The following is a 13462-nucleotide window of genomic DNA, read 5'->3' as shown; positions in this document are numbered from 1 at the left end:
TGCCTCTACAAGATCAACATTTCAATCTCAATAATATCATATGTATCTCAATGATTTGCACTTCAATAATTAACCACAATGATGTCCATTTGGTAGCTCGAAATAGAAATAGAAAAAGACATTGCTCTCTATTTATATTTCACAAACTCCTAATTATATACACATAAAATAAAATAGCTAGAAATAATATTAAGTAGACGGATTGAATGACATGAAACTCAAAATCTTCTAAACCCAAGAACACAAATGAAATCAAATGAACAAAAATAAACTTGTTTGATTTATTTTTAATTACTTGGCAAAGTGTTGGACAAAAGCTCATCCAATAAATCTGATCCCAATTCCTCAAGAACTACCAAACCCTTATCCATTTCCATAACCTCTTGTCTCCTTCTGTTGGTTGATCTACTTATCATTTTATGGGAATCCTTTAAGGCCTTCGCCGGCGACGAGCCCTTCTTACAGCTGTAGTTCATCTGCGCAAGAGATTCCAACACTTTTTCCAATGGGAAATTCATTACAACTGAAGGACCTCTCATTGCGACCGCGGCTTGGTCGTAGGCCATGGGTGCATCTTCTGCAGTATCGAATGTTCCGAGCCAAACCCTAATCCCATGCCTCGTCGAATCTCTTATTTCTGCGGCGAACTTTCCCCATGGCCTCTTTCTGACTCCGATGTAGTGATCTGTTTTCCTTGTTTGTGGCTTTTCGACATGTTTTTTTCGCATTTATAATTCGATGGTGAAGATTCCCCTACTGTTAGGGTTTGGAATTTGAATGAGATGAAGGTTTGATTTAATTCTTGCTTGGTTTGAGAAGATGAATCCATGGTCTTGTTGTGCCATTGGCAATTAAGGGACAGATACAGACATGAATAAATACTTGCAGTGGGAAGAGGAATGAGATCTGTATAGGGTATGTAAATTGCAGATTAACTTGCATTAATAAAACTAAATTCACTGTTTATAAAAAATAAAATAAAATTATCTTTATTAAAATAATTTTTTTTTAAAAAAAAAATCACTAATATCTCCCAGGAATCAGAATAAACTAAAATAAGCTCTAAGGTTATTTGATAGTGAAACCCTAGATTCTAGGGCAAGTTGCACATTTAGAGAAAACTTAATTGAATTTTTTAAATTAGGTCAATGATAGATCAAAGTTTTACTAAATAATTTTCTAGAATTCCACAAATTTTGCAAGTAAAATGACAAATTCTGGGAATAGGAATCAGTACTCCAAAAAATAAGACAGCCTGTAGCAGAGTCGTCGTTCAGGGCATGAATATTTTATGCATCCTGTCTGAACTCAACTGTACATGTCTTGTAATGACTAATTAAGAAAAGCCTTTTATAATTGAACTGTCGGTTGGGAATGTTTAAATTAATTTTTGGCTTTGATCGGTATAGTGCGGCAACCAATGTGCCATTAATTTATACCGCCGCCATTAAAAAAAAAATGGATATTTTTATTAAAAAATAAAAAGAAAATATTTTAAAAATTTAGTTAATAATTAATAAAATATATAATAAAATTAATGATGTTTTTTTTGAAAAAAACAAATATTGAATGTAAAAGAATAGTTATATATATATATATATTTTTTTTTTTACTCTTTCAAATATAGCAATGGAATAATGGAAAATTTTAATACTGTGGGTTTGGGTTTTTGAGTTTGATGGAACAATGGTAGTTTGATGTGATATAAATAAATGCTAGTGTTGCACGATTTGTATAAATTGTTGAACGCACAATTTGTATAAATTGTTGAAATAATATTAAATAAATAATTAATTATATTTATAAATATTTTGTAGAAATATTTTGAATGTAAAATAAAATTAGAGTAGAAATCTGTCCAAAAACCCAAAAAAACACAATAAACTTGAATTTGTATCCAATTCAAAGAGGAAAAAAGAGTAATTTTAAATTAAAAAAGACGCCTTCGGACTGGTCCTGAATCAGATCTCTTTCCTGGACCGTGGTTCACGCAGACGGGCTGAACCGGTCGGGCCGTCTGGTTTCTTTCTGTGGGTTGAAGCGGTCGAACCGCCCATATTTCTCCAATCTGGACTTGAAGAGATTTTGTCACAAAATAATATTTTGGGATAATAATAACTATATTATAAAATATATAATATAATGTATTAAATTATATAACCGAACACGGCAATCCGCATTCCACATGAATTGGCTAATTATTTAAACTTGTATTTTAATAGATTTAATAAATTATCGGCCAACCTACATTATTTTAGGGCTCTGGTGTCCGATCTAACTTGCAAGGTACTAAGTTCAATCGAAAATAATTCAATATAACGTGAGATAATAAATAAAATAAAAATAAACAATATAATAAATAAGGCAAGGCACACTAAGTTAAGGCACACTAAGTTACCGGGTTCGAAAAATTATCAATTTAGTCATAAATTAAATTCTCAACAATCGATCGTAGTAAAACATTAAACGGATTACCAACATTAATTAATTAAAAGTTATAGTAATTACACAACAATGTAATGAATGCTAACAAAACCACAAGAATATGTATTAGTCAAAAAAGATCACATAAAGTAGTTTGTCATCATCTCTCCAAATTCCAATTCGACAATGATCAAAAGCTCGATATATATATATATATATATATTGCACTAATCATATATATGAAAAGAACATAGTACTTTTACTAATCATGCATAATCCAAAATACTTAATTAAAAGCTCTTCTCACTCATTCATCCATCAAGTAAATCTATAGCTGAGAGCCTCTCCAAGAACAAGTCGAACTCCTCATCTAACCCCAGCATGCTCGCTCTCACATACTCTGCCTCGCTGCCAAATCGCGCGCCACTTCTCGCCAAAATCTTATACTCCCTCAGCAAATTTGCGCAGTCGACGCCATTTTTGCATTTCAGCCACACAAATGCTGCCAAAAGACAAGTAGATCGATGATCATATATATATATCTATATGTTCTGTGGATTAAGGTTGTAAGAAATTAGTAATAGTGAATTAGTAAGGACGTATACCGGGGCATGGATGGGTGAATTTTTTGAAGAAATTGCAGTAGTGAATGGGGTATTTGGGGGCACTGAAGACTTTGTTCTTGGCAATGACATCTCGAAGACTATTCCACCTTTGTGCCAAGACTCCATAGCTGTACTCGAAGAAATTCTCGACCTCAAATGGCTTGTCACTTTGGCAACTCAGATTAATGGTTTCCAGCACTTTAGCAGCTCGGAGCTGCGACTCTTTCGACACTCCAATGGAACTCAGCACCAAGAAGTTCATCATTTTTTTCGCTGTAGTTTCATCCTTCACAAGTGCCCACCTTTAACAAAGTTAAAAAAAAAAATAAAAATCAAACCACATTATTTCTTAAGAAATCCATGGAAAAAAAAATAGGCGAAAAGTCTGCATTATTCTATTTAAAAATTGCATGATTCAAAAAATTGCACAAGATCTCACTTTAGAGGATTTTGCGCAATATTTTCAAAACTACAAAGAAGTTTCATAAGTTATAAGCAATTTTTTCGAAAAATTAAATATACCCAATACGCGATCCAGCATGGCCCGAGCATTTGGAGAGAGTGAAGAGCATAATTTCTTGATCGGCCGGGGAAGTGATGGAAGTGTATTGAGGCCAATAGTAAGCAAGATCATGAACAGTCATGCCTTTTCCTTTGTGGTTAGACACCACAGGCTCTCTGATAGTACCATCTGGATTATTCGGAGACGTGATCATCTCTATATACGGTCCATCTTTGTCGTAGCGACGAGCATCGCCCGACCATTTTAGTAGCCCCGATTGCAAGAAAGTAACCATCTCCGAATACGACTGCAAAAACGATCGAAACTAGACTTAATTAGTATAGAGACTAATGTTATACATAAAAATAAATAAAATTGTCAGTATAATACTTTGGACTTCAATCGAAACTTATTAATCTTGAAATTTTTTGGTTTGTATATAGTCGTTTAAATGCAAATTCAGTTGTATACTTATGGTCAATTATACATAAAAATAAAAAAATAAAAAATAAAAAAAGATTTATATGTGAATTAGTAATATACAAAATAAGAATGATAATTGACTTTGTATACAAGATTAAGTATGTAATTAATTTCCCCAAGTATAACATAATTATGTTTATGGGTACTAGGGCTAAATATTTAAATTTTCAAATTATAATTAACACTCACAAAACTCAATTAATAGTTTTCTTATTCTAAGAACTATAAAACCCAAAGTTTTTAAATTGGATACATACAATATATAAAATTACAATTAACATAGTTTTCTTTCCTTATTTCCTCAACACCTACAAACTAAATATATCAATCTAAAAATTTTCAAATTATGACATAGACTAGGAGTCTTAAATTTATTTCACATCTTCACAAAATTTAAAAATGATCCTTGTACATAATAATAAGTTAAGGGCATCAAGTGCTAACCGAATAAGCCGGAGTGGCGGCGACAACATCGATAGGATTAGGATGATTCAGTCGATCCGAGAGGGCGTACATTGCCGCGAGAATAAGTTGACTTGATCCTGTCCCAACAATAATGTATCGATCTTCTACTACAGCATTGCCAACAATAGTATGAACCCTCTTGATTTGTTCCTCGAGCTTTGGCTCCAAAAACCAACAAAAGCTTTTGGAATTGGCAAAATAACTCATGGATTGATTTATAGGGATTGTGATGCTCACGTCGCACTTCTCTCCGATTTCTTTCCAATAGGCCTCGTACATTCTTGGATCGCCCCTGAACAAAATTACCATAAAAATAAAAATAAGCATGTATATATATATACGTTCTGATTTCTATGCTGACTGAGTCGAATCAGTATGACATTCAGCACATATACAATAAGATTATACATATTTAATAACTCATGATATAATTTCATTACAAAAAAAAATATATAAGTACAACATATGCTTCTATATAGCACAAAATTATGTGTTAACGCCAATGCGCGGCCATATATATATATATATGTGTGTGTTTATACGTACACATCAAGATTGATTAGGGTTTCGTGTTGGTGGGCTATGGTGGAGCCATTGGTTTCAGACAAATTCTTGGAGTTGCCATTGGCCAGCAGTTTCTCTTTGAGAAGACACATTAATTTTTATTTCTCTTTTGGGAGCAAACCTTTCGAATCACTACTAATATAAAAAGGACTGTCTGTTTAAATCCTTCTCACGTGTGTATTTTATAGCCAATTTCTTACACTTTTAATAAACTTTAGTATATTCTTTTAAGGAAAAACAAATATATAAAAATAGTAACAAATTTTTTGCAAAGTTTGAGATTCATTGTATTTCATATTTTAAATCTTGACTGTATTTTCAAATTACATAACGTTCATTGTCGACTTTAAATTTTATTATAAATATTATACTTAGAATTGGAATGTGGGATACTGCTAATTTTAATTCTTGTAATATTGCATCAACTGAATGGCAACAATTTTATTTTATTTCCTTAATATTAAGTTATATATATATATTTACATTTGGTAGGTGAATTTCAATGACATTATATTAATTCAATGAGATTTATTAATTCTACTGCAAATTTTATAATATCTCTACAATCCACAATTATATATATTTTCCTTTTTTTCAGACATATTTTATATTAGTGATAAGTATTTATTATATAAAAATCGACAACTGTAAAATTGAATAATATATGTACTAGATCGATCCCTATGTTATTCATGGGCTGTTTGACCCAAAAATGAATAAAAAGAATAGACGGATTCGACCAAAATAAATGTGACGTGATTCAAGAAGAGAGATGATCCGGCCCAATAAGGAGTGATCGGCCCAAAAGAAATGAATGGATCATACAAATTGGAGGCCCAAATCATCGATAAAAGTATAATACAATCAAGCTAATACATTATTTGAAAATGATGATTTGAGTTTCAAATCCGCCTTCAAATCTTACTTGTCATACATACATGATTCACCTAAAATTGACTTGTCTTAGTGATCTTAGTTTGCAAACTATCAGGTTCAATAAAATAGTTGTTGTGAATTCTCATATTTATTAATAAAATATAATGTATAAAAATGTAAAGGAATGACACACACCAAAACACAACACACAGATGAAAATAACAAAATATTCTTTAATTTTTACATAAATTTATTATCTTTTAATTTACAGCAAGCTCACATTATGTACAGACTAGAGAGCCACAAAGGAAGGAACCTAACCTTTTATTTAACCAACTCTTCCCATCATCGGTCCGACAATCAACAAGTTCCTCTAATACTCAATGTCCGGCAAAATAAACTTGTCCCGAGAAAACAACGGGTAACAATGAGATACATCCTCGATTAACAACGCGTAACAACCGAATCATTTTACTCTATTCTATTCAAGAAGAAATTCTAACTCACAGCATCATCCATTGTACTTATCAGAATCTTGAATAGTGTTTAGTCGAATACAAAAGTTGAGTGAAATACATATAAACTGATGTTGTAACTAAACTATAATTTTATCACGCTTAATGAACATAAGATCAAGCGGGAGTTCTTCCATCTTCGGATATGAGCTTTGGACTCATTCTCCATCTCCCCACAAGAAAATTAGTTTAACCTTAATACCTAAAATCACAATAATAGAGAAAAGATAAAAACTAACTTTTGTCACTGTGTTTTGGGTTCGAAAATTTAAGTGGAAAATGAATTTTGGATCGATATTTTAAGTTGTTTGGATGTGATATTTTCCGGGGAGAAAACTATTGCACTCTATCTAAGTTCTGAAAACTTTTAAGTTCAATAATTTTTTTTCAAAATTTTATCTGTCGACCAAAATACTCATTCAGCTCTGAGAGAATGAGCTTGACTATCATGCAGTGGTAATCTACAAGGAAATGCATAGTAAATCCACAACTAGAAAACGATTTCGATAAACTGAACTCAAATTCACCTAAAGCAATAAATAAAGGAGACATCAACCAACAAATTACTGCACAAACTGCACTCTCTAAAATCCCAATTTTCTGTATACTGAAAACTGTAGTTTTAGCCAAGCCATGTTCACACCTTCTCAATAACACCATAACCACACTTTCCCAACATCACGCAAAAGATTCTATTTTTGCAGCAGTTCTCTCACACTAAAGTGACTGATTCCATTACCAAAGAACTACAACTAAACTCGAAAATGTAGTTTAACATTGATAAAAAAAAGGGAGCTTTTATCCTTGAAGATTTCGAACAATGCAAAATAAAGCATACAGCACACTACATTACAGCTCTATCAACAGCAATTGGCCTATCCAAACTTTATTCTTGATTTTATCAAAATTAAGATTTCAAGTGAGTTAACATTGTCCATCCATACCTCACAAAATTACTCTACAAGGCAAAACCTTTGAGGTATTCTGGATCACGTTTAGCCCTCTCCTGGAACTTCTTGAACCACCTGTCCAATATATCCATGGGGACAACAAGCTTCGACCCATCCACCCCACAGAAAGACTGCATAAAATTGAACAAATTCTCCCCAACCTTCAACGCCAGCCGCTCAATCCTCCGTTCCGCCGCCACGTCGAGCGAGGGCAACGCCGCCAGATCCTCCACCGACACTCCGATCTTCGCCGACAGTGGCTGCGCATCGGCCGCCGTCAGCTGCGGGACGCCGGCGCTGCCTGGCTCCGGCCAGGGGAGCGAGAGCACGGCGGATGGGCGGGAGACCGTGACGGCGCCGCAGAAGAGAAAAGCGCTGCCGGGGGACTGGATGTAGACGGCGAGGGCTTTATCCGGCGGGAGTGTGAAACTGTTGAGCAAGAAAATGCAGATTTCGCGGATGGAATCGTATGATTCGCCGACGAAGTGATTCATGTCGAGAAGCCAGTGGGTAGTGTCGATTTGGGCGAAGGTGGAGATATCCAAAGGGAAACTCCGGTTGGGGAAGACTACGCCGAACATGATCAATTGGCTTAGCTTGGCTTGGCTGGCTCGATTTCGTGTCAGGAATTCGATTTTGGAGAGGGTTTCTGTTGGATGACAAGAAACTTGGGGGAATTTGGATAGAAGAGTCTAGAAAAGTCCAGCTTTGTCATCCGTGTAAGTTTCGCAAAATCTTGAGCAAGCTCCGAGGATACTGGCCCATTCAACCTAAGAAATTTTATTTGAAGTTAGGGTTTAACTACTTTGGATTTTTAAGGTGAGTTGATATAATGTATGTGTTTATGTTTAGTATAATTTTTTATAAATATTATTAATATAAAATATTATTTTTTATACTATCACGATACATTTTTTAATGTTCTAATTAGTATTTAAATATTTTTTAAGTAATTAATTTTTTAATTATCAATCGACAAAATTACTTTTTATTTTATGTATAAAAGAATTAAATAAATTAATTAATTAAATGTAAAATAGTAAATCCCGTGTATAAAAATTAAAAAAAATGACAATAATGTATTATTTATATAATTGATATTTAATGTAAATATATAAATTATTTAAAAATATAAAATAAATAAATTCATTATATTTCAATTCAATTTTTAATCTTTAATTAACTTATATTTCTTATGAAACTATATTACTAATTTTAATAAAATACTATTATTTTAAAATAAATTCATTCCATTAAAAAAAATCAAAATCAACAAATTTTTTATATTAAAATTAATTATTTTTATTATTGTTGATCTCAAATTCGTTCAAAGATAAACATAATTAACATTTTAATACTAAAAACACGGCACAACATATCATCAACATAGACACAACTTCTACTGTAAGATTGTAAATTCAAACTAATTATTTGTTGAACTATCGAATTGAGAATGAACATACTGGTGACCACAAAAACATAAAGTACAAAACAATTGTTAACTTAGTTCGATCATCAATAACATCCATGTATCCACGGGATCTCAAAACAGCATTAGAGTCACAATTCTCAATAAATGACTACCCTATTTCCTTAAGATACTCACTCCTAATCTACCCAATTGAGAATGAACTAATATCTCTTCTTTTTGCCCGTACAATGTTATCCTATCAACACAACCAATTCATTATTCCTCACAATTATATTAAGAATTTTATTTTTTTCAAATATATCTATAGCTCACACTATATTTTATTCACAAATATATCATCATTTAACAAATTTAATGAATAATGAAATCTTCTTTTTTTTTTTCACTATCTTTTCCATTTTCACAAATTTTGTTACAATTGATTATACCCACATATGGATTGGACTGAAATTTGGAGGGAGTAGCTAGGACGGACCTAATACCCTGCAAATCAAGTCTGATAAGAAAATCACACTAGACGAACCATTCGTGACAGATGACCTGAACGGTTTGATCGATCCAATTTTGGGTCACCTGTATATTTGTTCCGGTATTGTTCGGTCCACCTGCAAATACAAATACAATCTACTTTTAACAATTTTAATATAGGCCATTTTTTATATTTATATTTTTAAATTCTAATATTTAAAATTTATAAAAATAATGTGAATATAAAATATATTTTCAAAAAATTAATCCTGCCCTGAAATCGGAGAAGTAACTCGCTCAGGGGTGAGGGGTTTAGTTACGGCTTGTTTTCTGAGGAATACGCAATCGATCTTTCTAAGAAAGAGCGAATTGGGTAAGATTGTGCTCGTGAGCGTTAAGGCCGACCGAAGAGAAGTGCCTCAACTTTCACAGTGAGGGAAGCCACTCGATCGATTCACCGTTGTTAGGATTATTGCCCAAGCAACCAGTATCCGCCATCTAAGCATACCAATTGACCTCTGAATTCATCTCAGCATTCGAGTGTTGACGCCGGTGGTTCTCTTCTTGATAGAATTGGGAGCTCTTCCGTCGCTGTTGATACGGTATTTTCCTCTTCGTTTTAATTTGAAGTGCTTGTTACGATTTTCGGATTTGAGATTTTGTGAGAGAGTGGTTTTTTGTTGAAGGAGGTCTCCTTTTGTTGTTGTTGGAGGGTTCACTTCGCAGGAAGCTCATAATTTTTGTAAAATGAATTTTCAGAAATGTTTTCCCGATCATGTAGAGGAATCTATTTGTATTCTTGTAGCAGTGGTTTTCGTACTCAGGCTCAGTCTCAGTCTCAGGCTTCCTTCTCCAGGTGATTATTCTTCCCGGAAAGTTTTCTTTACAACTGCTGCTTTTTTTCCCCAGAATTTTCGTCTGTGAAAATATTGCATTTGTTTATTGATTTCGATATTAACTAGTAACGTGTTTGTCTTTTATATGTATCTTTGATTTGATAGAGCTTATTGTAGGATGATTATCTGATTGAGATTAGTTTAAGACTGTAAGTTAGTGTGAATTAGTTTGGAATTGATTTTGATCATAGGATAATGATTGTAGAAAAAGCTGTTGAATGTGTATATATTTATGTAAGAAGGATATGTGATTATTTGTGGTAAAAATTAGTTAATGTGGAAAAGTACATCCAAACACACTATTCATGATTTCAGTAAATTCTCTATGGCCACTGTGAATAATTGATAATTTAATTATTCTTTCTATAGCTGATGAGTTTATCGCCGTACATTTCAATGCAGATCCTTGCTTGACTCCGTAAGTTCGAGATGCAATTTTATAGGTCCAAGTAAGAGTGACATATACCCGCCAGTATTTGGGTTTGGATATAGAGGTTTTGTGTCAAATAATGGAACAAAGTTGAGGAGATTTAATTTGCCAAATTCATGTTTTATTAATTGTCGGCGAGAATATGCAACTAATGCTGTGACAGAGAAGAAATCTAAGAAGATGCTTATGTATTTGACGGGATTGGTTTTTGCAATGGTGGGGTGTAGCTATGCTGCAGTTCCGCTGTATCGGAGGTTCTGTCAAGCTACAGGTTATGGTGGTACTGTTCAGCGCCTGGAGGTGATAATGTTTCATTTGGTCCCATACATTTTACAAGTTCTTTCTTATGCATTTGTTTTTAGGAATCTCTAACTGAGAAGATTGAATTCATTCAAGGAGAGGTTGAAAGATTCATACGATGCAATCTATATCTTTTTGCAGAGGGTTGAGGAGAAGATTGCACGGCATGCAAAGGATGGTACTGTGACGTCTAGGTATGAATTTTGTTGGGTGGAAATATGATCAGTTCCATTTATTATTTTTTCAATAAATGACAGAATATATCATGGTTTATTGTAAAAGATAGAGGTGTATTTGGATGTAGTATAAAGTGTTTTAGATTTGAAATTTTAGAATGAAAAATAGGATTTTTAGTGGAAATAATTTTTGGATAGGGTACTTTTTAATGGAAAAATACTTCACTATACATTGTATAGTGCGAAAGCAAGTATGATAGCACAAACAACCAGAGCATCAGTTTTTTCTAACATAGGGAAAGTGAAAATTACATGGCTACTGTTATCTTTTTTCAAACTTGGATGAGTTCTTGTTCTTGCAGGGAGATTGTTGTGCAGTTCAATGCTGATGTTGCAGATGGGATGCCCTGGAAGTTTATCCCAACCCAAAGAGAGGTGTTTATTACCCAAACTTATCATTTTCCAACAGAGATAACATTTTGTTTACATACTACAAAACTTATTTGATGCTGACATATTCTATGCTTTTTGAAGCTTTACTATCACTACATTTTCTATGTTTTGATATATTATTCAAGTTTTTTTGTTTGTGAAACTGTGTGTTTTTGTTGATTTGAATAGTATTGTGTTTCTCTTATACAAATACAAGTTCAATTTGACATGAAGTGTTAAAAATGATTGTATATGCCTTTTATAGTTTATCACGAGTATATTGTTTCCAATATAGGTGAGAGTCAAGCCAGGGGAGAGTGCCCTTGCATTTTACACTGCTGAAAATAAAAGTTCAACCCCAATAATAGGCGTCTCTACTTACAATGTTACCCCGATGAAGGTAAATAACCTAATACATTTTTGGCATTTAAGTGTATTATTACTTGGCTGGATACTTTCTTTTTCCATTTTCATTACTGTCCTAATTGTTTGCACCATTATCTGTGTGGAGTTATTTTGGTTATTTCAGCTATCGAAATATGCTTAAAATACATTGTGTGCCTCCTTTGTTTGAAGAGGAGATAACTTGGTTGTTGTCTTGGAAATTTGGACCTTCGGTTCATGCAAGTCCTTAGACTTGACGAAGAGCCAAGATGCCATGACTGAGTGAGGATAGGATAAAGTTAAAAACAAAAATCGTGACATAATTACACACATTGCAGTTTTCTTCATTGAGTACTCATTTTCTAAAGATGTTGTAAAATAACTCATTGGCAATTTTATCCAGTTTATCTTTCAAATGTAATAATAATCAAACAACTGGGATGCGCAATGTTTTTTCTAGGACTCCAGGAAGAAATCACATGTATAATCTATACATATATATATGTATATATAATCTTAAGCACGATATGTATCATTTGACCTTTAGAAGTTAGAATGATGCTACTCTACACTGCCTAGGCTGATTGAAAAATATTTGCTCAAACCATTCTAGTGGCCATGGTTATTGGGATGGATATTCTAGTTTATAAAATACATTTTCAGGTGATTACATTAAATTTTAGTTACGTGGACATAACTGAACATTGCTTACCCATTTTTCCCATCTATATCGACATCTACTTGAGTCATCATTCAGATTATCAGTTTATTATAATATTTCATTTGATGATCCAACCAAGATAATCATTTTGTTACTTGAACACTACAACATATGCTAACCTTTTGAGATTTCTTATGTGCCCTCGAAAATTCATGCAGGCAGCCATATATTTCAACAAAATACAGTGCTTTTGCTTCGAGGAGCAGCGTCTTCTTCCTGGGGAACAGATCGACATGCCGGTGAGTGTTGTTTCGCCTCTCTTCCAAGCCTGCATCAATGTTGCTAATATTAATCAAGCTGGTATGGTGGTATATCCAGGTCTTCTTTTACATAGACCCTGAGTTTGAGACGGATCCGAAAATGGATGGCATCAACAACTTGATCTTGTCCTACACATTCTTTAAAGTTTCCGAAGAAAAATAAATAAATAAATTTGTGACTACTACTACTATTCGCTCTGCTCTTGTTTACTAACAGCTCCTCCCTATCTATATATATATAGATATTGTGTAGTCTCTCTCACTCACAGGGAAGATGAAGATTATCTCATCCGTTGGGGGAGCCATTCTCAAAATGATAACAGCAGCCATGGTAACGTTTTGTTGAGCTCTGTATTTCTTAGGTGATGAAATAAATATTACTATTATTATTATTATGTATTCATTCATTGGCCATTCTAGGCCGGGAGATAATCGAATAGATGTCAATTTACATGATTTTCAAAGTTGTGACTATGGAATATAAATTTATGTGGGCTTTCATAGAATCTCAACTGTTGAAAATATTGATAAATGTATATAAGTAACACATTTATATATAAAAACATTTATTCAAATTTT

At 33.1% G+C, this 13462-nt stretch overlaps 4 protein-coding genes across 4 annotated transcripts; 1 reads left to right on the top strand and 3 right to left on the bottom strand.

Moving 5' to 3' along the window:
- Positions 1-241: 241 nt before the first annotated feature.
- Positions 242-751, bottom strand: LOC127262687 (ethylene-responsive transcription factor 1B-like). Its single transcript, XM_051291488.1, has one exon. The coding sequence runs from the start codon at positions 726-728 to the stop codon at positions 288-290; it is 441 nt and encodes a 146-aa protein (XP_051147445.1). The 5' UTR covers positions 729-751; the 3' UTR covers positions 242-287.
- Positions 752-2633: 1882 nt separating this feature from the next.
- Positions 2634-4758, bottom strand: LOC127262685 (L-tryptophan--pyruvate aminotransferase 1-like). Its single transcript, XM_051291486.1, has 4 exons — positions 4459-4758; positions 3552-3838; positions 3030-3331; positions 2634-2926 (listed from the first exon to the last, which is right to left on the bottom strand). Exons 1-4 carry the CDS (start codon positions 4756-4758, stop codon positions 2736-2738), a joined length of 1080 nt encoding a protein of 359 aa, XP_051147443.1. The 3' UTR covers positions 2634-2735.
- A 2634-nt stretch (positions 4759-7392) lies between these two features.
- On the bottom strand, positions 7393-8171 carry LOC127262686 (protein OPI10 homolog). Its single transcript, XM_051291487.1, has one exon. The coding sequence runs from the start codon at positions 7963-7965 to the stop codon at positions 7393-7395; it is 573 nt and encodes a 190-aa protein (XP_051147444.1). The 5' UTR covers positions 7966-8171.
- A 1386-nt stretch (positions 8172-9557) lies between these two features.
- On the top strand, positions 9558-13398 carry LOC127261953 (cytochrome c oxidase assembly protein COX11, mitochondrial). The gene is made up of 8 exons (XM_051290395.1): positions 9558-9886; positions 10044-10140; positions 10583-10910; positions 11052-11104; positions 11449-11521; positions 11814-11918; positions 12782-12862; positions 12942-13398. The coding sequence occupies exons 2-8, from the start codon at positions 10046-10048 to the stop codon at positions 13044-13046; spliced, it is 840 nt and encodes a 279-aa protein (XP_051146352.1). The 5' UTR covers positions 9558-9886; positions 10044-10045; the 3' UTR covers positions 13047-13398.
- Positions 13399-13462: the final 64 nt, after the last annotated feature.

The sequence above is a fragment of the Andrographis paniculata genome, unplaced genomic scaffold (assembly GCF_009805555.1).
Source record: "Andrographis paniculata isolate CXL003 unplaced genomic scaffold, ASM980555v1 Contig65END, whole genome shotgun sequence".
Taxonomy (NCBI): domain Eukaryota; kingdom Viridiplantae; phylum Streptophyta; class Magnoliopsida; order Lamiales; family Acanthaceae; genus Andrographis; species Andrographis paniculata.
Note: the sequence above shows the minus strand (reverse complement) of the source record. Positions and strands in the feature narration are given on the sequence as shown.

Coding starts and splice junctions, on each gene's coding strand:
- LOC127261953 (XM_051290395.1), top strand. CDS start 10,046: ATGTTTTCCCGATCATGTAGAGGAATCTATTTGTATTCTTGTAGCAGT. Junction 10,911..11,051: donor GTACTGTTCAGCGCCTGGAG/GTGATAATGTTT, acceptor ATCTTTTTGCAG/AGGGTTGAGGAGAAGATTGC. Junction 11,522..11,813: donor TTATCCCAACCCAAAGAGAG/GTGTTTATTACC, acceptor TTTCCAATATAG/GTGAGAGTCAAGCCAGGGGA.
- LOC127262687 (XM_051291488.1), bottom strand. CDS start 728: ATGCGAAAAAAACATGTCGAAAAGCCACAAACAAGGAAAACAGATCAC.
- LOC127262686 (XM_051291487.1), bottom strand. CDS start 7,965: ATGTTCGGCGTAGTCTTCCCCAACCGGAGTTTCCCTTTGGATATCTCC.
- LOC127262685 (XM_051291486.1), bottom strand. CDS start 4,758: ATGTACGAGGCCTATTGGAAAGAAATCGGAGAGAAGTGCGACGTGAGC. Junction 3,332..3,551: donor CATGCTGGATCGCGTATTGG/GTATATTTAATT, acceptor ACTTTGTTAAAG/GTGGGCACTTGTGAAGGATG. Junction 2,927..3,029: donor ATTCACCCATCCATGCCCCG/GTATACGTCCTT, acceptor GTCTTTTGGCAG/CATTTGTGTGGCTGAAATGC.